The 26,880-nt window shown below is 37.6% G+C and overlaps 1 protein-coding gene across 5 annotated transcripts in view; it reads left to right on the top strand.

Moving 5' to 3' along the window:
* Positions 1-26,880, top strand: part of Strn3 (striatin 3) — a 98,203-nt gene that overhangs the window by 44,793 nt on the left and 26,530 nt on the right. For 2 of the 5 annotated variants that reach the window (XM_045154185.1, XM_045154184.1), the window contains exons 5-9: positions 3,446-3,619; positions 5,848-5,977; positions 9,150-9,291; positions 14,953-15,063; positions 24,576-24,716. In XM_045154185.1, the coding sequence (XP_045010120.1) occupies positions 3,446-3,619; positions 5,848-5,977; positions 9,150-9,291; positions 14,953-15,063; positions 24,576-24,716 (698 nt within the window). The remainder of the gene's footprint in view (positions 1-3,445; positions 3,620-5,847; positions 5,978-9,149; positions 9,292-14,952; positions 15,064-24,575; positions 24,717-26,880) is intronic. The other 3 variants (XM_045154186.1, XM_045154187.1, XM_045154188.1) reach the window with 3 other exon arrangements.

Genomic DNA, 26,880 nt, shown 5'->3' with positions numbered 1-26,880 from the left:
TTTGCAGGCAAGTGCTTTAACTGCTAAGCCATCTCTGTAGCCCCCTACTTATTTTTATTCTGAGGTAGAAATTTTGAAAGACTAGATGACTTGAAGGTGAGAACAAAACGGTTTATACTTCTATACTTCAAACCCTCGTGGTACAAATGCTCCACTTATTTGGGTTCTGTCTTAACTCAGTGTGTAAGAGAAGGAATTTCACTGTTTACCTGAAGCAGAAGAGGTAGTTTGCCAAATTTTTTTTTGGGGTGGGGGGTTTCGAAGTAGGGTCTCACTCTGGTCCAGGCTGACCTGGAATTAACTCTCATCTCAGGGTGGCCTTGAACTCATGGCAATCCTCCTACCTCTGCCTCTTGAGTGCTGGGATTAAAGGCGTGCACCACCACGCCCGGCCAAAATTCTCTCTGTATTTGAATTTAAAACTTAACATGCTTCAATTCAACTCATTGTTATATTAAGCCTGCTTTTTGTCTTTTATCTAGTAGTAATTTTCCTTGTAGTTTGAAAACTTTTAGTGATTATCTTACTGGTACTAGGTAATACTAGGCGTTGGATAGCTTCATCTTTGCTTCACTAACCTCATGAAGTGTGGTCAAAACCTTGATCTTGTTACTAGACTTCTAAAATTGTCTGTAATTGGAACTTCGTATATTTCACCTCTCACTCCTGTTGCCATGTTATTTGCCCTCTGATCTTGTTGTTTAGATCCTTGACTACTTCATTTTCCTCTTTTATTTCCCGAATGTATGGTTGCTTTGTTTACTTTTCTTTTGCTCCAACTTGAACCCATGATCAATCCATCACTGTTTTCTAGTATTACTCACTTTGATGCCACCCATTGGTCATTCATTCCTTCACCAGTCATTTTACTTGATAAACCCCAGCCCTCATTCAATCTTGCCTGCTTTTTCAGTTTCTAATTAACTTTTAGAAAACAATACTAGTATTATGTGAATGATACTAATTGTTCATGGTTTCCTGTTCACCCAGTACAAAGACTACTTCAGTATAATCTTGGTTACTTCCTATTCTATTCTCCTTTATGGATAGTGTAAACTTTAGCCACATCTCATTCCATTGTCTCTTCTTTCACTAGAACACCTCAGATTCTAATTGGCTGAAAATATAAAAGTGTATCTAGTGAAAACTCCCTTACTTCAGAATGCCTGTTTACTTTCTTTCTGTAAATGTCTTGATAAGTTTCTTTTTATTTCAGTTTCCAGATTATTTTTGTAATTGACTAACATGAACAGAAAAACAGATACTTCCTTGGAAGAACATGTGGAGCAGCTAGCTGAATTGAAGTTTTTTATAACAACCAAGTGTCAGGAAGTCAGTTACCTTTGAGAGGAGACCTTTCCAGAGAGAAAACAGTCAGCATATGTTCTTATTTTCTGGTTGTCTTCTCTTCTGTATAGTACCGTGTTTTGAGAACCACTTCTTTTTGTTTCTCCCACCCCAATTTCTGAGAAAGATTAGAAATGGCCTGAAAAAATAAGTATTTCTCTGATTTAGGTGCCTAATCACATTGCTTGGAGATATATATTCTTTGTTCCTTCCTTTGAATTTATACCCAAACTTTTTTTGTGTATTTGTTTGTTTGGAGACAGGGTATTACATATAGCCTAGGATAACCTTGTGCTCCAACCCTCCTGCTTTTACCTCCCAAGTGCTGGGATTGCAGGTATGTGCCACCATGCCTGATATTTAGATGCCTTACTTCCTTAGGGTAGTTTATCTTTTGTAGTCTTCTTGTTCATTTTGTACCAGTAGTGGTTTTGTCGGCTTACTTTTTAAAATAGTTTATTTATTGATTTGAGGGGGGCAGAGGGAGGGAATGGGCAAGCCAGATCTTTACTGCAAATGAACTCCAGATGCATAGGCTACCTTGTGCATCTGGCTTACATAGGTACTGGGGAGTCAAACCTGGGTCCTTAGGCTTCATAGGCAAGTGCCTTAACTGCTAAGCCATCTCTCCTTTCCAGTTTTGTCTGTTTTAAAACTCTGCTGATGATGTTATCACAGCCAGTTTCAAATATCTTTTTTTTTTTTTTTTGAGTTATTACTTTGTTGTAGCCCAAGCTGACCTGAAATTCACTATGTTCAGGGTGGCCTTGAACTCACAGCGATCCTCCTCCTCAGCCTCCCTAGTGCTGGGACTAAAAACCATTCATCACCATGTCCAGCTACAAATATCTTTTTTTTTTTAATTTTTTGTTCATTTTTATTTATTTATTTATTTAAGAGTGACGGGGGGGGGCAGATATATATAGAGAGAGAATAGGCACGCCAGGGCCTCTAGCCATTGCAAATGAACTCCAGACGCGTGCGCCCCCTTGTGCATCTGGCTAACATGGGTCCTGGGGAATTGAGCCTCGAACTGGGGTCCTTAGGCTTCATAGGCAAGCACTTAACCGCTAAACCATCTCTCCAGCCCTACAAATATTTTTTTTTTTTTGAAGCCAGGTGTGGTGGTGCACACCTTTTTTTTTTTTTTAATTTTTAATTTATTTATTTGAGAGCGACAGACACAGAGAGAAAGACAGATAGAGGGAGAGAGAGAATGGGCACGCCAGGGCTTCCAGCCTCTGCAAACAAACTCCAGATGCGTGCGCCCCCTTGTGCATCTGGCTAACGTGGGACCTGTGGAACCGAGCCTCGAACCGGGGTCCTTAGGCTTCACAGGCAAGCGCTTAACCGCTACGCCATCTCTCCAGCCCCCTACAAATATTTTTATAAAAGTTTATCTTTGATTTCTACAGTATCCCACCACCCCACTTTTTTCATTTTTTGTTTTTTTTTTTTCCAAGGTATGGTCACACTCTGTAGTCCCAGGCCTGGACTCATTAACTTCTTAAATACTTGGTCACATAATCATTCACAAGTATCTATATATCACAATCTGTCCCTTTATTTTCACTTTCATTCTAGATGCTAGGGTAAGTTCCTGGTTTAGATTAACAGAACATTTGAAAAGCATAAAATGGGTGAAATGTTCTGGGATCTGAGATCGTAAAAGGAGAATTACCATCAATTCCTGGTTAAAATTTTGCCTGTCGCTGTTCTAAAGTTCAATTCTACTTAATTTCTACCACTCCTTAGACATTTCAGGAAAAAATGTGTATATGTATTCTCCTAAAATTTACACATGTATAGATACATTTATAAATACATGTCTATCTTTAATGCTGTTTAAGGCACTAAGGGCTTTTGAGTTTTGAGATAATTGGCCCTTAATTAATGGTAACATACTATATGTATTCTTACTTCAATTTTGGCTTGTGATTAATACTCTCAGAGCTAGAACTAGTCTGTAGAAAAGGTGTTGACACAAAGGAAACTTAATTGGTAGGATTATGGGATAATCTTAAATATTTTTCATATGATTTGAAGTCTGGCAGGTGCGTTTTAATGTTGAGTTTTAATGTTTAATTTTCTCTTACAGGTATCTTCAGGAAGTAGGTTACACAGATACAATATTAGATGTACGGTCTCAGCGGGTAAGGTCCTTACTTGGACTGTCTAATTCAGAACCAAATGGATCAGTAGAAACAAAGAATTTAGAACAGATCCTGAATGGGGGTGAATCTCCTAAGCAAAAAGGACAAGAAATCAAAAGGTATGACTTGTATGTATGTAGCAGGTCAACATTGCTTAAATATTGGATATTATAAATTTCTATAGCTCCTTATTACTGTTAACAATTTTATTTTTGCTTGGTGTGTGTTGTATGGGTGCATATATGTGTCCATGAGACACTTGTATGATCACCTGCTGTGGCCAGAGTGGAACATTGGAACAACAGGTGTCTTCCTCTATCAGTCTTCCAGTCTTTTTTTGTTTTTTTTTGGGGGGGGGGTTCGTTTTGTTTTTGAGGTAGGGTTTCACTCTAGTTCAGGCTGACCTGGAATTCACTATGTAGTCTCAGTGTGGCCTTGAACTCACTTCAGTCCTCCTTCCCTTGCCTCCCAAGTGCTGGGATTAAAGGTGTGTGCCACCAGACCCAGCTGATATTGTATGTTTTTGTTTTTGTTTTTTTTTTTTTTTTTTGACAGAGAAAGAGGGGAGGGAGAGTGGGAGAGAATGGACATGCAGGCCCTCCAGCCATTGCAAAGGAACTCCAGATGCATGCGCCCCCTTGTGTGTCTGGCTAACATGGATCATGGGGAATGAACCTGGGTCCTTTGGCTTTGCAGGCAAATGCCTTATAAGCGCTAAGCCATTCCTGCAGCCCTTGTGTAAGTTTTGACAATTTCCTATTCACACTAGCAGACAGCTTCCAGGTTGCTGAGTTGAACTTCCAAATCAGGCACAGTTACAGAGGAAGGGATATTTACTAAAGCTTACAGATCCAGGAGAAATTCCACAATGGCAGAAGTTGGCCCCCTTTTTATAGGACCAAGCAAAGAGAAAAAGCCACAAACTAAAATTCAAAAGCCACACTACACAGCACACTTCAGGAACTCCAGAAAGAACTTGGCCATTTTGCCTGTCTTTAGACTGGAATTTCATTCATTTATTTATTTGACAGGGAAAGAGGGAGAGAGCGAGAGAGACAGTGGGTATGCCAGGGCCTCCAGCCACTGCATACGAACTCCAGATGCGTGCACCCCCTTGTTCATCTGGCTAACATGGGCCCTGGGGAATCGAATCTGGGTTCTTGGCTTTTGTAGGCAAATGCCTTAACTGCTAAGCCATCCCTACAGCTCTAGACTGGAATTTCAAATCCACCATCTCACCTTAGAAATGGATTGTAAGATCCACCCAGCAACACCTCCTCTATACAGGTGGCTGCTGATCTAAGTTACAAACTGTAATAAAATCCTGAATATATTGGAGGCCATTCATTTAAACTACCACACCCATTAAAACCTTCTTCCCAACTAATACCCTTCCTATTTTCATATCTTTGTGTGTGTCTGTGTGTTTGACCCACTGAGTGAAATTAGAATTGCTTGTATGTGCATGTGTGGGGGATTATTTATTGGAGTATGGGCAATTTACCAGTGGTTAAGTCAGTGAAGAGCAAGCCCTCCCCCTCCCCACAACCTTTAGCTGACAGTAGCTCCTTATAGAAAGGTGACAGACTCATTCTTGTGCTGGAAAACCGTAGCTGCTGTGAAATGAGTATATGACCATGTCATGTACAGATGACAGCGTTCTGCAGCACTTTTGCCTATATTTTAACTTTACATTCATTCTTTCCATTCCTCTTCTGTAATGTTCCCTCAGTTATGAAGGATGTGATGTAAGTTGTCCTGTTTAGGGCACAGCCCACAGTAGTCACTTGTTCTCAGCTCTTTTGCCAGCTATGCATTTATGCATTAACCTCTGCCCATTGCAAAAAGAAATTTTCTTCAATGAGGCTGAAAGCAGCACTAATCAGTATTTAGCAGGCACAGGTAGATAGTTGTAGAATAGAAACTAGGGCTGGAGAAATGGCTTAGCAGTTTAAAGTACTTGTTGGCAAAGCCAAAGGACCCAGGTTTGATTACCCCAGTACCTGTGGAAACCAGATGCACAAGGTAGCACATGGGTCTGGAGTGAGTTTGCAGTGGTAGAGGCCCTGGTGTGCCCATCCCTCCCCCCCAACTACATAAGTAAAATATTTTAAAATAAAATAGCAACTGGAAGAGAAACTGACCATACTACCCTGAATGTGGCCAGTCTTGTCTAATCTCAGAAGCTAAGCAGGCTCAAGCTTGATTAGTACTTGAGAAGAATGGAGGTGTGGTAGTCTCTGGGTTCAATTCTTAGCCTCACCATGTGCACTAGAAGGAACAGGAAGCAAGATCAAATACTAGCCAATCACTGGAATAGCTGGACTCATCTTTCCTTTTCCTGCAGGCCCTCTGGTGATGTTCTTGAGACATTCAATTTCCTAGAAAATGCTGATGACAGTGATGAAGAAGAAGAAAATGATATGATTGAAGGCATCCCAGAAGGAAAAGACAAGCTTAGAATGAATAAACACAAAGTAGGAGGTTTACTTTATATTATTTTCTATATATATATGGCATGTATTTGAACAGTACTTTTTGTGATATCTTATGATCACTTGGGTGTGATTGACCATTTCTATTTTAATATAACTTAAAAGTTTTATATTGTCAACTCTTAATGAATTATACAAACACAGTAGAGCTTATTTTATTAATTAAATGTCCAAGGAAAGGCTGTTTTTTATTGGATTAGGCCAGTGACTTTGAAACCATGTTTTTTTTAATTTATAGATTTGTATATTGTATAAATTCAACAGATAAACAATGAAATAACAATTACAGGCATTGTAAATATTTTAGACTTTTTTTAAACAGTAAATGCTTGCTTAGAAATAAAATGCTACTTTTCAAAATACAGAATTGGATTCCAATAAAACAATTAAATAAAATAAGGCACAAAGTTTAATAAGGCAAAATTCACAGGAGGCTATATACGGTTAATATAAGATCACTTTTTTTTTATGTCCTGAGGGAGAGGGAAAGAAGCTAAAATAGCTTAAACACTGTTTTTAGGACATTTGCCAGATTAATGTAATATGTAAATTGGATACAATAAACTAGATGTTTTCCAGAAAACAAATTTAGTTATTGAATATTTCAGGATTACACTTTTAATTATGTATATATCCATACAGATATTCCTAATTCCAAGACTGAAAATACAAAATTTTAAGAAATTGGATCATAAAAATTTTGACCAAAGTAAAAGTAACACATTTTCAGCATCCTTTGTTGCTACTTTGAAGTCCCCAACATTATACAGTTAAAATACTGGTTCTTTTAGAAGGTTCTCCCATATTTTTGTTTTTGAAACCATGTTTTTTTTGTATGAATATATGTGTATGTATGTGTGCATGAGAGATGTACATATGTGTGAATGCTTTTGGAGGCCAGAAGGTAATATTGGGTATCTTCCTTAGTCATTTTACCTTGTTTTTTTTTTGTTGTTGTTTTGTTTTGTTTTCTGAGGTAGGGTCTCACTCTAGCTCAGGCTGACCTAAATTCACTATGTAGACTCAGGGTGGCCTCAAACTTTCAATGATCCTCCTACCTCTGCTTCCTGAGCACTGGGATTAAAGTTGTACACCATGACCACGCCTGGCTTACCTTGTTTTATGTGTGTCGGTATGGTGTTCGGGTGTGTCTTTGGGTGGTGTATCCACATGTGTGTTATAGGTGGAGGCTAGAGAATAATGTTGGGTGTCTTATGTCTTACCACTCATCTGCATATTTCCTTGAGACAAATTTCTTCTGATTATGGACCTACAGTTTTCATGCACTGTAGCTATTCTCTGGTCTCTACTCTCCACAGGAGCAGTGTTACAGTCATGCATGGCCACATCCAGCCATTTGTGAGTCTTGAGAAAATGAACTCAAAATGGGCTTGTCCCTCATGATTGCAGCAAGCACTATTAGCCTTTTTTTTTTTTTTTTTTTTTTTCCTTTAGTTCTTTAAGGTAGGGTCTCACTCTAGCCCAGGCTGACCTGGAATTCACTATGTAGTCTCGGGTGGCCTCAAACTCACAGCTATTCTCTGGCCTCAACCTCCTGAGTGCTGGGATTAAAGGCGTGCGCCACCATGCCTGCCATTTTTTAAATTACTTATTTATGAGAGAGGGAGAGAGAGAATGGGTTCGTCAGGGCCTCTTGTTGCTGCAAACATAGTCCAGACGCATTGCTACTTTGTGATTCTGGCTTTATATAGGTACTATGGAATCAAACCTGGATCCTTTGGCTTTGCTGGCAAGTGCCTTAACTGCTAAGCCATCTCTCCAGGTCTACTCTTAGCCTTTGAGTGGTTATCTAGCATGCACAAAGCCCTTGTTTGATCTCTAGCACCATATAAACTGGGGATGGTATTGCACACCTGTAATCCCAGCACCAAGAAAGTAAAGACAGGAGAATCAGAAATTCATCATTCTCAGCTACATAGTGAGTGTGAGGTCAACCTGGGTCACATAACACTTGGGAGGCAGGGGTAGGAGGATCACTGAGTTGGAGGCCTGCCTGGAACTACAAATAAGTTTCAGGTCAACCTGGCCCAGAGTGAGACCCTGCTTCAAAAATACCAAAAAGAAAAAAGGAAAATGTAGTGTTCTACAAAAGCTTTCAGTGTAAGAAAACAGTTTTAGCCTTTCTCCAGCCTTCTGTGTATATGCAGTGTTTTTTGTTGGGTGAATAGAGATTTTTTTATTTTTATTTTAGGGGTTTTTTGGGACAGGGCTTTTAACTTAGGCTGACCTGGAACTCAACTTTGAAATCAGGGTGGGATCCTGTCTCAGCCTCCCAAGTTCTGTAATTAAAGGTGTGCGCTACTACACCTGAGTTTAGGTGTCCCCCCCCCCCCATTTTTTGTTCTGGGATGTAAGTCATGATTATTTGTTATATTTATGAAGTTGCATATTAATTTCTCTGCTATGCTGCCATGAGTGATGGACCAAATATGCATTTCCAGTGTGTAGGCCAGTAAAAGACAACCTGTCAGAATACTGTGGACCTACTATAATTAAATAAATTAACTTTCTGTTGTTGTTCAAGCAGGTTTCACTCTAGTCCAGGCTGACATTGAACTCAATGTAGTCTGGGCTGGCCTGAACTCACGGTGATTCTCCCACCTCAGCCTCCCAAGTACTAAGACTAAAGGAATGTGCCATGGTGGTTTAAGAGGTTAACTTTTTGGGCTGGAGAGATGGCTTAGCTAACCTAAGCACTTGCCTGCAAAACCAAAGGATCTAGGTTCAGTTCCTTAGGACCCACGTAAACCCATATGCACAAGGTGGCACATGCATCTGGAATTGATTTGCAGTGGCTGATAGCACCCATTCCCTCTGTATCTGCTTCTTTCTCTCTCAGATAAAATAAAAAAAATAAAAACTTTTAAAAAAGAGGTTAACTTTTGATGAGTAGTACTTCATCCATTTTTAGTATTACATTGCTTGTGTCTCATCTTAAAAATGATCTTCATGTAGCAATGCTGATCTGTTAAGGGGATAATTTAAAATTTTTGAATCACATTGAAAAATCTATAATATTTTGGATCTGAGTAATTTACAAATAGATTTGTAAACATAATTAAGTTGAAAATATTAAAGGACTTCATTAAAATATGGAGTCAAAAATAATGATTGGCTTTTGCTCTATTTGCAGATTGGTAATGAAGGTTTAGCTGCAGACCTGACTGATGATCCTGATACTGAGGAAGCACTGAAAGAATTTGACTTTTTAGTGACTGCTGAGGATGGTGAAGGAGCTGGAGAAGCTCGGAGTTCAGGAGATGGCACAGAATGGGGTAAGATGATAAAGAAATTTGGGGTGGGAGGAGATGTAGCCTTTCAAGATGGTTTATTATGAAATTACTCTATATAGAAATGTTTCCATCTGAATGTACAGTAGCTACTGAGCAAGACAAGGTACTATTGACTAATGGCATAGTATTTATTGCCAGTTGACTTTGTTTTGGTGATTAAGCTTTTGATTTTGAAAATTAATCATGATAATGTTTAGTTGACTCAGAAATATATTTCTCCCTTTCAAACATACTCATCATTTAATTTTAGGTAATCTAGGTTTCAACAGAACTTCATCCCTATTATGCCCATAAGGTGTCATTTGACTTGCTGCTAAGTAGGAATAAAACCACTAATTCTGACTTAAAACTCTATAATAAGCAAGCTTTAGTGAGGCTGTTACAGTTTATTATGTATAATAATCAGTGTACAAATGTTAGGCACCACATTTTAGAAGAGGTATGTAATACTGATGATGATGCAGCCTTCACCAAAAGAAAGAAAAGAGCTCTATTAGCAAGAAAATAAAAGTATAAGAAATATTTTGGGGCTGGGGCAATGGCTCAGCAGTTAAAATTTCTTGCTTGCAAAGCCTACTGGTCCAGGTTTAATTCCTAAGCCACTTAAGTAAGCCAAATGCAAAACAGTGGTACAGGTGTCTGACATTCATTTGCAGTGTTAAGAGATTTCCCCCCCCCCAAACACATGTGCATGTAGATAAGTAACTTTTTTTAAGTGGGCTGGGGAGATTGCACGGTGGTTAAAGGTATCTGTATACATAGTTTGTCAATACAGATGCAAAATATGGTGCATGTATTGGTATTTAATTGCAGTGTAAGAGACCGTGGTATGTGTACATGCATTCACACACATGCAAATGAAAATATTTTAAATAAATAAAATATAATGAATATATTAAAGTACTAGCTTAAAGCATGTTTTTCCTTTTAATCTGTTCATGTCATCATTGCTTAATATAGCAATATAGAACTCAAAGTTTATAGAGCTTTTTTACAGATTACTTTAATAAGTCTAAAGATTTTACATTCTTTTAAGCCACTCTAGTGATAGGAAACACCTGGATTAAAAAAAAAATGCCTCATTTATAGATTGGAACTGAACACTGCTAATAGTAGAAATGATAAACCTAACAGAAAATACATTTATTGACTTACTTAGGTATAAAAATCAGTTACTTAAAATATTTAAATTTAACTGCCAGTGTTCTTGTTTATAATTCAAAGCATCATTTCCAGATCTTGAAGTAGAAGAAGCACATTAATTCAAAACATGGTTACTGCCTAGACTTACTCCTTCTTTTTTGTTTTGTTTTTCAAGAAAGGGTCTCACTGTAGCCCACGCTGATCTGGAACTCATTCTGTAGTTCCAGGATGGCCTTGAACTCACAGTGATCTTCCCAACTCAGCCTTCCAGGTGCTGCGATTAAAGGTTTGCACCACCACTCTGGCTACTGTTTTTTGTTTTGTTTTGTTTTTGAGGTAGGGTCTCACTCTAGCCCAGGCTGACCTGGAATTCACTATGGAGTCTCAGGGTGGCCTCGAACTCACAGCGATCCTCCCACCTCTGCCTCCCTAGTGCTGGGATTAAAGGTGTGCGCCACCACGCCCAGCTTCTGGCTACATTTTTGTACTTACTTGAAAATGACTATATGTAGAGTTTACTCTTCTACAGGAGAAACAGTAAAAGATGACTATAAGTATATTTTAGAACATTTAAAATCCACAAATAATAGTCAGGAAGAAAATTAGAAATTACCACTAATGCTTTTAGAGAGAGTATATATTTAAGTATATGAATATTTATACATATATAACTAAAGGGCTTATTAGTAGCTGTTTAAATTTTTTTCCCCATTAAAAAAATTTTGGGGGGGGGTTTCAAGATAGGGTCTCACTCTAGCCCAGGCCTACCTGGAATTCACTATGTCTCAGGGTGGGCTTGAACTCATGGCAGTCCTCCTACCTCAGCCTCCCAAGTGCTGGGATTAAAGGCATACACCACCACACCTGGCAAAAATTATAATTTATTTATATGAGAGAACGAGAGAGAGAGATAAAGAATGAGAATGAATTGGGTGCACCAGGGCCTCCAGCCATTGCAGATGAACTCCAGACGTGTGCGCTCTTTGTGCATCTGGTTTACATGGGTCCTGGGGTATTGAACCTGGGTTCTTTGGCTTTGCAGGCAAGTGCTTTAACTGCTAAGCCATCTCTCCAGCCCTAAATCTTTTTTTTTAAACATAGTTTATTTACTAGAGAGAGAGAAAATGAGCACACTAGGGCCTCTAGTGACTGCAAACAAACTCCAGATGCATGTACCACCTCGTGCATCTGGGTTTACATGGGTACTGGGGAATTGACCCTGGGTCACTAGGCTTTTCAGGCAAGGACCTCACTTTCCAGCCCTGTTTAAATCTTGGCACACACCATTCCTGTTTTCATCATCTAGTTTTACTAGAACGTCAACTCTCAGTCAAGGATTAACACTTCAGGAATTTTGTTTGTACGAAATGGCATTGCTTCTTTAATAGTAAAGTGCCCGGTTATGTGCAACAGATCGTTCTCTGTCCAAAGACTTGCGACTGTAGCACAGCTTTAAAGAGGACTTAATTTAGTAATTGAGTATTTGAATGACCCCCATATCTCTTAATGTAGATAGAAATAGCTAGCAAAACCTTTTATTTCCAGATGAGGATGAAACTTAAAGTATTTGAAGTTCTTGATGAAGAAAACAAATCTGAAGTATAAAACGATCCAAATAGTTTCTGTACATAAGAAAACTGCCAAAGAATGTGTGGTGTTCCTAAGCCATCATTTCTACTCAACAGGTGTTGTGTTCAGTTTTCTCAAACAGAAGATGGGTGTACAACAATCCTCTTATATTTATTTATTTATTTATAAATGAGAGGGTTATTTTCAGATTCAGATTACTGTATAAATAACTCAGATTTTATTTTTAGGCTTTTATCTTAAGCATACTTTAGAACTTTGTCTACATTAAACAAATTTTATTATGGTTAAGAATTTTAATATCAAAATTATTACATCTCTTGTGAAGTTCAAATATTAACAGCAAGGTGTAAACATTCCACTTGAGAAAGAAGTGATGCTGCTTCTTTTCCAAGAATTCTCTTCCACCACACCTCCCTCCTTGGTGATTTTTTTATTCTGTACACTTAGCAATCTGCTTACTTTTCTATCATTCTGAATCATACTATCTTGTGAAACCACTGCTTTTTAAGGAAAGCTTTCAAATCATGTTACTTTTGTTATTTACATTAGGTAGTTTGCATTTAATGTTACTGATTTTAAGTTCTCAAAACTAAAGATAAGAGCTAGCATGTCATTTTTGCTTTTCCTCATGGCGGTGTGGCATTTTAAGAATAATTCTTGTTTTGTTACTCTTTGAATAAAACAAAAAGGAGTGCCCGTAATTAATTCAACTTCATCTCTTGGTATTTCTCCCTCCCCTTAGATTTTTTTTTTAAACGGGATTAATATATAGAAGATGGTCCTGCCTCTTCCCTTTTGTTCTTACCCATTTCTTATAAGCAATCCCAGATCAGCTGTTACTTAACCAGGCAAGTTTCAGGATATCTGTGCACATGTGCATTCACAACTTATTCTTTGCACTGCCTTCTTTTTTTTACCTTTATTTATAAGGTTTTCTTGCAAGTAATGTTTTTTTTTTCTTTGCTTTTTCACTGCACTTTCTTTTTGTTATTGTACTTACAGCTATTCACAATTGCATTCTTGCTACACAGGGCTTTTAGAAAACCGTGGTTTTTAAAGTTTTTTTTTTCCTCCCTGATTTCCTAGATATGGTTTTGTACCATTTAAATGCTATTATTGATCTCGGAGGTGAGGATTTTTTGGGGGGTGGGGAGTTTTGAGGTAGGGTCTTGCTCTAGCTCAGGCTGACCTGGAACTCACTATATAGTCTCAGGTTGGCCTCGAACTCTGGCCTCCTACCTCTGCCTCCCAAGGGCTGGGATTAAAGGCATGTGCCAACACGCTCAGCTGGAATTTTTTTTTTTTTTTGAAAATGTGTCAGTTTGTCTTGCTTGAAATAGTTGACAGTAAGAATTATTTCATTAAGTAGTAGATGAGCTGGGCATGGAAGTACAAGCCTTTAATCCCAGCACCCAGGCGATTTATACAGGAGACTAGGAGCCTAGGCTAACCATATAGGGAGACCCTGATAGAAACAAAAAGAGGTGAGTACAAAATAGCTTAATTCCTTAGATTACAATATTATTAGCGTGTTCATAATTGACAGGGCTCTTGATAGAATATAGTTTTCAGGAAATTTTATGAATAGAGTACACAAAGAATAAATATTCTCTTTGTCAGCTTTATAGCTGTATTTAAAATTTATAGATTTGGCAGGTTTTTCCATGTAAATCTCAGTCTTGAGTAGGCTAGTGTAAAGTGGTTCCATTTAGGAAATTAACGGATCTCTTGTGAGCATAGGGAAAAGCCTGGCATTTGTAGAAGCCATTCAAAGTACAGTAAATACTTGAGTTTTTATGTGCTTTTCAATCATGAGAATTTGTTACAAAGTCAACTTTGAGATTCAGTGAGCCTAAGGAGCTTGTAACTCATATGAGCCACAATTTACTTAGTTATTTAAAAAGTAACACTAAAATCTAACTATTCCATTTGATATGGGTAGATGCTTTAGGTTTTTATTTGCTAACAGAATTATGTAAACTCTTTCTTATTCATCTGTAAGTGTTAACTTCCTAATATGGTTGCTTTAAAACTCATTAAAAGAAAGCCTTTCATACTTAAACATTATTTTTATACTTCTTCATTTTAAGGCCTTTTCTCTACTAGAGTATGTTGGTAAAAAATCTTTTAAAATAACTTATACCAGTTTTAGCAGATACAGAGCAATGTATGTTTTCACTTCTCTGTGCTTGTCGCTGGTTTATCTTACCCTGAAAAAATTCAATTAAGAAAGTTCTTCAGTGGAATTTGAGTTTTGTTGTGTTTTATTTTTGTTTGTTTTTTGCTAATCTTTAGTTGTAGACCAATGGAAGAAGGTAATGAGATGTTGAACTATTTGGATGGGATGGGGACAGAGGTGGGATTCTCTGAATGCTGTGTGATTTGAGACCTTATGTTCTGGAAGTACATGTATATATTATACTGGGCTAGATGCCTTTCTAACAGTGCAGGTGTCCTGTGCATGCTGAACTAGTGTGACAGAAGGTGCATGAATGTTTTCATCAATGAAATGGCATTGACATTTACAGCTTGCACTTTATTATTAATTCGCATGGATTCATTCATTTGCTTATATGATGCTGGCTGAGTAATTTTTAATTAACATTTATATAAAGATGCAGTAATCTAACCTTAGATTTCTAATGTTAGTCTGTTGAAACTAAAACCCTCAAATTTGTGAATACTTAAAAAATAAAGCATCAGTGACCATTGTTGATCTTAAGTGCTTAGAAACCTAGGGAAATTGAGATTGAGTTTTGAGTACCGTGATGAGACTGCACCTTTAATGTGTTTTGAGTACATGCTATTAAAACATTTTATTATGATTCTGTAAAGCTATAAAGGTTTACTGTCAACAGCTTGCATTGCCAACTGCTGATGTTTTTTCTTTTAATAATATGCTGCATGTAGATAAAGATGACCTGTCCCCAACTGCTGAGGTTTGGGATGTAGACCAGGGACTAATAAGTAAACTGAAGGAACAGTACAAGAAGGAACGAAAGGGGAAGAAAGGGGTGAAGAGTAAGTGGAGATTCTGACTATTATAATTTTTGTATACCATATTAAGATAAAATTCTTTGTTTTTTTTAATATGATCTTATTTTTTGTTTCATAAAGGGAGCAACTAACTTTAAACTTTGTCTGTTGTATAATTGGAACTTACTTGGATATAATTTTGGATGTGTTACTGATCAAGACGAAAATTCTATGTTAAATATGTGAAATAAAAGTGAAGGGAAGAATTTAAGTTTATTAAAGCTTTCAAATGTTTACCAAATTTATAAGGAATACTAACCTTGGAATTTAAGTAATGTAAATTTGTCCAAAAGGGAGAAAAGTACAGGCTTCTCAATTTTTCCATAATGTTTTAAAGCTATGCCTAACTCATCCATATGATACTTAGTTTGCAAGTCCTTAAATACAATAAGTAGGAAGCACTCTACCCATTCTTTCTGGCCATAATACAAGCACAAGTAATAGCTACTAAATTTTTTCTTGACTACTCAAATAGGGGAAGGAGATGATGGTGGTAAGGTTTATTTGGCCAGTAGTGGATTTTTTTGGTGCCTGCCTGTGCCTTTTCACTGTGTGGTATTTTGAACTACTGTAATGCAGCTGTAGCGCACCTCTCTCAAAGAAGTGATTCTTTTCTATGTTGTAAAACATCTTTAGACCTCTGGAATATTAAACAGAGATTTGAAACTTGTTTGGTAGAAAATTTTATTTTGAACTATTGACATCCAGTCCAACGTTAATTTTTACTGTATCAAAGATACACAACATGGCAAAAACAAAAACAATGGAGGCATTCTTACCTATTTACTTGTAAAATGGCAAGCACAATGGAAAAAGTGTGAATTTTTGTGCATAAAGTTTTTTTTGGGGGGGGGCGTGGTTTTCCAAGGCAGCATCTCTAACAAAGGAATTTATTCTGTAAGCCCAGGCTGGCTTTGAATGCAGGAAAATCCTGCTACCTCAGCCTTCTGAGTGCTGGGACTAAAAAATGTGTGCTATCATGCCCAGTTCATGAACCACTTTTTGAATAATTTGTTGTGGAAGCTAAGTAGAGCTTTGAGATATTTACTTGTTGTATAATCTCCCCCCCCATCCCCACTGGGCACTGAATCCTGCACCTTGTGTTTGTTGGGCAAATGCTCTACCACTGAGGTAAATATATTTAATTTTTTAAATTTCAAGGTAGGGTCTCAATCTAGCTCAGGCTGGCCTTTACCTCTGCCTCCAGAGTGCTGGGATTAAAGGCGTGAGCCACCATGTCCATCCACTGAGGTAAATCCAAACTGCTGACTTTTTTTTTTTTTTTTTTTTGAGGTAGGGCCTCTTTCTAGCCCAAGCTGATGTGGAATTCACTCTGTGGTCTCAGGCTCGCCTAGAACTCACAGCAATCCTCCCACCTCTGCTTCCTGAGTCTAGGGAGTAAGCCATTTGGCACCATGCCCAGCTAACGGACAATTTTTTAAAAATGATTTTATGCTGGTTTATATTATCACACATGTGTAAAAGAACAAACTGTTCTTTAAGACGTTTCAGGCTGTTATGAACTGCTTATTGTATTTAAAACCATTACTGCTATTTTGTGTTCAGTTTAACACTGCTGACCTACTATGTGTGCATGTTGAGGATGAAAGTACTGTTGCATGATTAGCAATGCAGATTAAATGGCATTTGATTTAGTTTTTTTCTTTTCTTTTTAAGGAATAAAGTTAGGGAGCTGGGGAGATAGCTCAGTAGTTAAAGGCACTTGCTTGCAAAGCCTGCCTGCCTGGGTTCAATTTCCCAGTACCCACATAAAGCAAGATGCACAAAGTGGCATATGTATCTGAGTTTTATTTGTAGCACCAAGAGATCCTGGTGCTCCCATCCCTTCTTTTCTCACAAATAAATAAAAATTAGAGAAATAAAGTAGTTTATTTTAAAATAATTTTGGATATTCCCCCCCCCCCATATATAATACTGGCTTAGTTTGCTATTAGTTTCTCTTTTTTTGTTTTTTTTTTTTTTCAGGTAGGGTCTCACTCTAGCCCAGGTTGAGGGTGACCTTGAATTCATGACAATTCTTCTACCTCTGCCTCCCAGGTGCTAGGATTAAAGGCATGCGCCACTGTGCCTTAGTACCATTAGTTTCTTTAGAAAATGGTAAATGATGCTGCTTCTAAGTATCTCATTTTTTCCTTATAGATGATGACTGACTAACCAATAAGCCCCAAGGATTTATTTGCCTGTCTCAGCAACCCCAGCACCAACATTGCGAATGTGCACTACCACACCTGACTTGTAATTTTTTTTTTTTATTGTTGTTGTTGTTGTTTTGAGGTAGGTTCACTATATAGTCTCAGGCTGGCCTCGAACTCACAGAGGACCTCCTATCTCTGCCTCTGGTGTGCTGGGATTAAAGGCATGCACTACCATGCCAGGCATAGGGTCTTTTTAGTGGTACATTTTAGGTTTTTCTAAAATTGTTTAGACTGTATGTTTAATCAATTTTAATTGCAAAGTAAATGCAGTTAAATTTTATTTTAATTTTTGGGGGCAAGAATGGGTATGCCAAGGTCTGTAGTCACTGCAAATGAACTCCAGAGGCATGCGCCAACATATGCATCTGATTTACATGGGTACTAGGGAATTGAACCTGGGTCTTTAGGCTTCACAGGCAAGTACCTTAACTGCTAAGGCATCTGTCCAGCCCTGTATTCAAGTTTTTAAATATTTGTAAAAATTTAAAACTTATGAAAAGCTTGGTGTAGTGACACATACCTTTAATCCCAGCACTTAGGTAGCAGAGGTAAGAGGAGTTCAATGCCAGAGTGAGTTCCTTATCTTGGAAAAAAAAATTATTATTTAAATGAGACTACAGTGCAGTTTTATAAGTTACCTATTTAATTGGCACTTCCTAAAAATGATCACTTTATGTTAACAGATACTTTCTTGCATGTGTGTCAACTTTTTATTTTTTTAAACCAAGCTACAGTATTTTCAAGCAATGTGGTAAAGCCAGTTATGTTAAATGAGAGGGATATGTGATTAAGTTAGGGTCAGGGACTCTGGCTGTCAGTCTCAATAATAACTTATGTAGAGGTATTGTTTTGCTACTCTTCAATTTTGACCTTCTATATTTTTTAATTTTCTATATAATTTTTAAAAGTTACATATATGTGTTACTTAGGTAGTAGGAGAAAAATCTAGGGCTGGAGAGATGACTTAGTAATTTGAGGTGCTTGCCTGCAAAGCCTAAGAATGCATGTTTGAATCTCCAGGCCTCACCTAGCCTGATGCAGACATAAGCCGGCAATATCACACATGCACACAAGGGGGTTTGTTCACAGCAGCTGAAAGACTCTGGCATGCATGTGCGCTCCCCCCTCCCAGAAACAATGAATAAAAAGAAAAATCTAGGAATATAGCCAGGTATGGTGGCACATGCCTGTATTTTTAGCACTCAGGAGGCAATGACAAGAGGATCTTGTCAAGTCCACCCTGGGATTACATATAGGTAGCTATATTTTGAGACCCTTCTTAAAACCAGAAGAAAAAAATATATAGTAATATGATAAAAATAAAATTAATTTTTAGGGGTAGGAGGATTGCCATGAGTTCTAGGCCACTCAGACTGCATAGTGAATTTCAGGTCAGCCTGAGCTAGAGTTGACCCTACCTCGAAAAACCAATAAATAAATATAAAAATAAATAAATAAAATTAATTTTTGTCTGACCAGAGATTGACTGTGTTTAATAATTTTAATGTTTGGCATATATCCATCCATCTTCTAAAGTTTTGGAAAAGTTTTATATATAAACCTTTTGAGTTTTTCAAGTAGGAATATCAATTACATCTATTTTTCACTTTGGGATGTTTTTGTTTATAGTTTTATTTGCTTATTTTATATTTATTTATTTGAGAGCGACAGAGAAAGAGGCAGAGAGAGAGAAAGAAGGATATGAGCACACCAGGTCCTTCAGCCACTGCAATGAACTCCAGATACATAAACCACCTTGTGTATCTGGCTTACGTGGGTACTAGGGAGTTGAGCCTCGAACCAGGGCCTTCTAAGCCATCTCTTCAGCCCTATTTTTTTTTTTTATTGACAACTTCCATAATTATAGACAAAAGACCTTGGTAATTCTCTCGTCCCACCCCTTTGCAACTCTGCTCTCCATCATGTCCCCTCTCCCTCTCAGTCTCTTTATTTTGATGTCATCATCCTCTGCTCCTGTTATGATGGTTTTGTGTAGGTAGTGTCAGGTACTATGAGGTCATGTATATCCAGGCCATTTTGTATCTGGAAGAGTGCATTGTAAGCAGTCCTACCCTACCTTTGGCTCTTATATTTTTTTCCACCACCTCTTCCACATGGACCGTGAGCTTTGGGAAGTGTGATAGAGATGTTTCAGTGCTGAGCACTCCTCTGTCACTTCTCAACACTGTTGTGCCTTCTGAGTCATCCCAAGGTCACTGCCATCTGAAAAGAGACCAGAAGTGAGAGTAGCATTAATATGGGTATGAACATTAAGAGAAGTGCTTACTGGGCAGTTTGGTGAGCGATACCTGTTATACTCTAGGGTTCATGACTTTCCCTGTCACAGGCTTTCAGTACCAGGCATGTATTTCCTCAAGTGGAGTGGGCCTCCAGTCCAATTAGAGACTGGTTGGTTTCATCCATAACAGACATGCCATTATTGCCCCTGTTGACTCATTTGGCCCTGGTGTCCAAATTTAAGGCTTGAGTATCCAGTGTTGACTGTCTCCACTTGGTGACTTCTCTCTCTCCCATGGAGCTGCATGCAGCTTAGCTTTTTCAACTTTCTGTCAGCTGGTCTCACAGGAGGTTTTCAGCTCAGCTCCAGCAGGATTTCTCAGTGATATTACAGCCCCAACATGTGAAGTCTTTAGCAGTAGGGTCTACCATCTATTCCTGGTTGGAAACCAAGAGCCTCGGTAATGGCCTGTAATGTTTTGGGGGTATAAAGGACCTCCCTGGCCAGCAACTCACTGGAAGGTATCCCATCCCTGGCATGGAAAATTTTCCAGTAACAATGTGCCATTTTCTAGAAAAGTAGGTTTTCATACGACTTGTTTATTCAGATACTCTTAGATCTTGATTAACCCTGCCCCACACTTTCCTTTTTCTTTTTTTTCTTTTTTTTTTTTTGTTATTGCTGTTCAGCCTACACTAACACTGAATTTATGTTCCTTCTGCCAAGCCCCCCCCCCCCCAAAACACACACAGTACTGGAATTCTAGGTGGACACAATCACATCCAACCAAATGAGGCCTTTTTGGACAGATGAGCAAGTGGTTTTGGACTGATGTGGATTAAATCGACAGTCTTACATATACTCTGTTCCTAAATTTGTATCCCAGCCCCTACTACTTGTTGATATTTTATATTTATTTATTTGAGAAAGAGGGAGGGAGGGAGAATGAGCCAGCCTCTGCAAACGAACTCCAGATGCATACACCACCTTGTGCATCTGGCTTATGTGGATTCTGGGGAGTTGAACCTGGGTCCTTTGACTTCGCAGTCAAGTGCCTTAACTGCTAAGCCATCTCTCCAGCTCCCCTGCTACTTTTCAGTGTTTCTAAAAATCTCAAGTTTTGGTTGTTACATAGTATTTAATTTTTTCTGAATTTCATCTGGCCTTCTTTGGCTAAAGTTTTAGATTGTAATTATTAAGTGTGTTTATATAGCCGGGTGTGGTGGCGCACACCTTTAATCCCAGCACTTGGGAGGCAGAGGTAGGAGGATTGCCATGAGTTCAAGGCCACCCTGAGATGACAGAGTTAATTCCAGGTCAGCCTGGACCAGAGTGAGACCCTACCTCGAAAAACCAAAAAAAAAAAAAAAAAAAAAAAGTGTTTTTTGTAAATATGTTAAAATTATACACATAAATGGATATAGGGATTAAGTTTCTAACAGTATAATAGGAAATAGTGAAGAAAAGTTTTCTTTCATGAAGTTCTTTATTACTTAAAATATTTTATATATTTATTTTTGAGACACACAGAGAGAGGGAGGACGGGAGGGGAAGAGGCAGATAGAGAATGGACATGCCAGGGCCTCCAGGGCCTCCAGCCATTGCAGATAAATTCCAGACGCACATGGACACCTTGTGCATCTGGCTTACTGGGGAATTAAACCTTGGCCCTCAGGCTTCATAGGCCTTAACCACTATGCCATCTCTCTAGAACCTAAATAAATAATATATATATATTTTCTTTATTTGAGAGAGGGAGAGGCAGATAGAGAATGGACATGCCAGGGCTTCTAGATGTATAGGCCACCTTGTGCATCTGCTTTTATGTGGGTACTAGAGAATCAAACCTGGGTACTTTGCTTTGTAGGCAAGCTCCTTAACCGCTAAGCCATCTCTCCAGCCCCCTAAAATCTATTTGCTATTGAATTTAGGATTCAGTATGAAAATATTGACTCTAAATCTGTCATGAAGTTGAAATTAAGGAAAAAATGGCAGCTAGGTATGTCCCAAGAGCCTCAATGGATCTGAAATCTTGGGTAGTAGCAAACCTATTTTTTTATATATATATATACTACCACATAGTCTTTGTCTCAGGGAAATATATCATCCTGTGGCTTCCACACGTGTATGGATCATGTGCATGTGCACACACCATATAAAAAATTCACATTTTGAGTGTATATGTGTTTGTAATATTGATTCTTAACTATTGGGTTTGTCTTAATTTTTGTAATTAATACCATATTTCCTCTCTTGCCTTTAATCCCAGCAGTAGAGGCAGAGGTAGGAGGATTACTGTGAGTTTGAGGCCTCCCTGAGACTACATAGTGAATTCCAGGACAGCCTGGGCTAGAGAGTGAAACCTTATATTGAAAAACCCTGAAAAGGTGGGGCCGGGGGGAGGCTCATTTGAGAGAAAGAAAACTTTAATATTCTTACAAGTACTTTACAATAAAGTATAAAGAATGGTTGATTTTCATAAGTGGTTTGTAAGTAAATTTCAAGGTAGTAATGTAACAGCAGTCAGTCTGTAGTGTTTTCCATTGTGGTGTGGTTCTATTTAAAGGAGTGTGTATTTATGTAGAAAGTCCTAAGAATAGTAAATTTTGTATAGTTCTCAGTAGTTTTTCTTGCTATAAACAAAAAGTTTCTTTTTCTGTATTTGAGTACAGGGTCTTGCTTTATAGTCTAGAATGATTTCAAACTTCCAGTTCTTCTGCTTTGTGTTAGGATTATATCATTTGCCAGTAGACCTGGCTCAAGAACTTCATGTTAATATTCTATATAATGTTCTGTTACACAAGCACCATTCCAATTTTATTATGCTAAATAGATTTCTAAGTTTCTATTTGAAACTTGTACATCATTTGTTTAGAATTTGGACAGACACGTTAAGTGTATACTGGAGGGCTAGACATACAGTAGTGTGCCCCCTAACATGTCTGAGACCTCAGCCTTGAGCCCCAACACAAAACAAACACAACTACACTTGAAAGATGCTCTACAAAGTAGAGATCCAGCTATAATGTTGTTATGAAATTTGATCTCATCTTTTGACAGCTTTTGAGAAACTAGTATTAGAGCAGAGAAGTTCCATCTTTTCCTAAATTTGGCACTGTGCTACACAGACTGAGGTTTAGCTGTAAGTATGTAAATAATAATAATTATAATTTTGGATCCTAAATTTAAACCAGTGACTTGCATATTTTTGTCTTTGTTTCCCTTCTATATCCCAAGTTTATGCATACAAAAATTATTCTACATTTTAACAAAATAAAACTCTTAAGTTTTACTATGCTTGATTTTAGCTGTCCTAATAAACTTATTTATAATATGGTGTTTAATGAAATCAAATTTTAAGCTACACACAAGTGTGTTAAGAGTAGATAGTGAAAAATCAATAAAAGCTTCGCAGAGAAGATACATTGGTTTGGAAGAATGCTTAGAAGTTGAATAGGTCAAGCTGCATGTTAGAAAATGGAACTTTTCAGACTTGGTGGCACATCCCTTTAATCCCAGCACTCAGGAGGCAGAAGTAGGAGGATCCCTGTGAGTTTAAGGCTAGCCTGAGACTACAGATCATTCCAGGTCAACCTGGGTTAGAGTTAAACCCTACCTGAACAATCTCTTCATCCTAATCTTTTCTTTCTTTCTTTTTTTTGAGGTGGGGGTCTCACTCTAGCCCAGGCTAACCTGGAATTCACTATGTAGTTTCAGACATTAAACTCACAGTGCTCCTTCTGCCTCACCACACCCACCTGGTTGAAGAAAATTTTGGAGGCAGTTAAACACCAAATTAGAGAATTCTCTTTAATTAGAGAATTTATGATTAATTCAGTGAGAGTAGAAAAAGTCCTCTGATCTTAGACTGTTTAAGACTATGTGTTATAGTACATTAAGAATTATTCCAAAATAGGACTAGTAGGCAAATTTCTACCTATTGCCATTATATCTTAGCATCTCATTACTTGTCATTATGCGAGGGATGACATATAAATAAGTTAATAGTTCCTGTAGAATAAGCAATATTCAAATAGCCACACTAAATTTAATTGTAAAGTAGCCTAATAAATTACTTCATTAGTGTTGATGCACATGAGTATAAGGTTATGATGTTTGGCCTTGGATTTATCACTTATGAGGTTTCATACTGATCTTAAAATATCTTCCATTTTTAAAAGTGATTTTTCTGGCATTCTTCAAAGTAAATCTTTCAAAACACATGATTCACATAAGTAATTCTATAATTTCTGAAGTTCAGAGTAAGAATATTCTGCAATATTGGTGAAGCTTTTGAATTTTGTGGGTTTTTTTTTTTTTTGGCTTAAGTTATCTGAGTGGTAGCTGAAATTCTTCTTTTATATTTATGGTCCCCAACAGTGCTGGTTTTTCTCTGTCATTATGAGATGCTCAAAGAACTTAGGATAGATAAATTAGTCTCCAAATGTAGAAAAGTGAAAATATTTGAGATAAGCAATTTAAACAAATTGGGATTGACTTGTTAATGACAAATTTCTGCTAATGTGGCAGGAAAATATCCATGAAAACACCAGGGAAAGTTAATTGTTTGTTGCACCCTCATAAAAATCATTTGTGTATTTTTTAAACTTTAAAATGATGAATTAGGCTAAAAGCCCATATTTTATTTTATATACTAGCAAACATTAACTTTATAGCAAACTTTCCTTCATTTTAATGGTATTTTCTGTGCCTGAGCTTATAGACTATAAGTTGAGCAATAAATGCTTCCTGTTTTCTCCATCCCTCTTTGCCTTTCCCTCCCTCTCCATCTCTCCACAAGCTATGTGAAAATAACATAGTGGTTATATATCTACTGATAAATCCACAAATAGCCACAGAATAGTGACCGTTGTAAATATTTAAACTGTTTCAGTAGATTTTGGACAATAATGTTTAAAATGCTATTTTAATAAGTTGGATTTCTAAGTAGTCTATTTTATTAGTAAACTGGTATACTAAGGCTGCCAGCAAGTCAGGCGGTAGCTATTAAGTGAACCTCTACTGCTGACGTTAATTTACAGGGGTCAACAGGACAAAGCTCTGCGACATGATAGCTGATCTGGGAGATGATGAGCTGCCCCACATCCCTTCAGGAATCATTAATCAGTCTAGGTCAGCCTCTACTAGAATGACTGATCATGAAGGTGCAGGAGCACAGGAAGGTACAGAATTTAGCTATCATGTTTGTTTACATTACAGAAGACTTTAACTACAAATCAATTCAAGATTACAAGCTTGCTGCTGTATAAAATGCTGAAGATCATCTTTTGTGATCTTGAGGGAAGGTGTTGAGCCAGTACTTGGTATAATTGTCTTAGGGATTTTGAAACTTGGAGCTTCTATTTTTCATATTTGTTTGTGTTGGTAATGTTAAGTAAGTGTAGTTATTTCTATTACAGGTCAATTCAGAGGACAATAAATCCAAATTTAGCTTGCATATCCAGCAGAAAAAAAGTCAGTGATTTCTAAAAATAAACTGAAATGTGTATAGGAAAAGCCATTTAATCCTTTGTCATATGATTTATTTAAATTTAGCAGTTGTTAATAACAACCACTCATTAGAAAAATACTAGACGTTCTTGGAATTTTATTTCTTAATATATGTAACTGTTAATAATTTTAGAATAAGAAACTTGGTAGAAAATATTCATGACCTAGTAATGAATTTATAAAGGTTTGCTAAATCGTAAGTATCTAGGAAATAAAAAAACTACTTAAACATTTTTTTCTCAAATTGATTTACTTGAAGATAACGACCAATTTATAATTCCAGGTCAAGGTAATATAATTCTTAATAGTAAATCTGAATTATTAACCAAAGATTATTTCAGTATATGAGAGTGACAGACAGAAAAAGAGGCAGAGGCAGAGGCGGAGGGAGGGAGGGAGGGAGGGAGGGAGGGAGGGAGGGAGAGAGAGAGAGAGAGAGAGAGAGAGAGAGAGAGAGAGAGGGAGGGAGGGAGGGAGGGAGGGAGGGAGGGAGGGAGGGAGGGAGGGAGGGAGGGGGAATGGGAATGGGAATGGGAATGGGAATGGGAATGGGTGCGCCAGGACCAGGGTCCTTAGGCTTCATAGGCAGGCGCTTAACCACTAAGCCATTTCTCCAGCCCATCATTAATTATTTCACAGACTTAATTTCATGGATCCTTCTCCTTTTTATTGTGTAAGAGGATTTGTTTGCTTCTGTCAATTTAAAACAAATTCATTTATTTGAGAGAGAAAGAGGCAAGTAGAATAGATATACCAGGGCCTCTAGCCATTGCAGAGGAACTACAGATATGTGTACCACCTTGTGCATCCAGCTTATGTGGGTACTGGGGAATCAAACCTGGGTCCTTAGACTTTACAGGCAAGCATCTTAACCACGAAGCCATCTCTACAGCTCCCAGTTTTTTTTGTTTTTTGTTTTTGTTTTTTTGAGGTAGGGTCTCGCTCTAGCCCGGGCTGACCTGGAATTCACTATGGAGTCTCAGGGTGGCCTCGAGCTCCAGCAGTCCTCCTAAGTGCTGGGATTAAAGGCATGTGCCACCATGCCCGGCTTTCCAGTTTTTTTGAGTACATAATGTTGCTGATTTTTCTGTAGTGACTTTTTTCTTAATAGCTACAGTTAAGTAGTTTTGCATTGTTCCTCATTAATTTATTATCTTACCTTTATTTTTCTGCAGAAAATGTTGAGAAAAGATGCAATCAGTGAAACAGTAAACTAATATCCCCCCAAAGTCTTAATTTTTGTGGATATTATTTTCACCATTGAGCTGTTTCTTATTTTATTTTTAAAGTGTTTTCTAAGATACACATACCAACTATTTTTTATTGTGTGCATTTTAGTAAGTTAGCCTCTTTAGCTTTGAGTGTATTTTACCAAATAATATGTAATATAAGTTCATAAAATTTTTGTTACTTACATTTTTATTCATTTATTTATTTATTTGGTTTTTCAAGGTAGGGTCTCACTCTAGCCAAGGTTGACCTGGAATTTACTGTGTAGCCTCAGGGTGGCCTTGAACTCAGCAATCCTCCTACTTCTGCCTCCCAAGTGCTGGAATTAAAGGCGTGTGCCACTATGCCCGGCTACTTACATATTTAAAAAAAATATTTTGTTGTTGTTGTTCATTCTTATTTATTTATTTGAGAGTGACACAGAGAGAGAAAGAGGCAGAGAGAGAGAGAGAAAAAGAGAGAATGGGCACGCCGGGCTCCTTAGGCTTCACAGGCAAGCGCTTAACCATTAACCATCTCTCCAGCCCTACTTATATATATATATATTTTTTTTTTTGTTTTGTTTTTCTTTTTCAAGGTAAGGTCTCACTCTAGCCCAAGCTGACC

The sequence above is a fragment of the Jaculus jaculus genome, chromosome 7 (genome assembly GCF_020740685.1).
Source record: "Jaculus jaculus isolate mJacJac1 chromosome 7, mJacJac1.mat.Y.cur, whole genome shotgun sequence".
In the NCBI taxonomy this organism is placed as follows: domain Eukaryota; kingdom Metazoa; phylum Chordata; class Mammalia; order Rodentia; family Dipodidae; genus Jaculus; species Jaculus jaculus.
The sequence above is the reverse complement of the archived record's forward strand: the minus strand, read 5'-3'. Positions and strand labels throughout refer to the sequence as shown.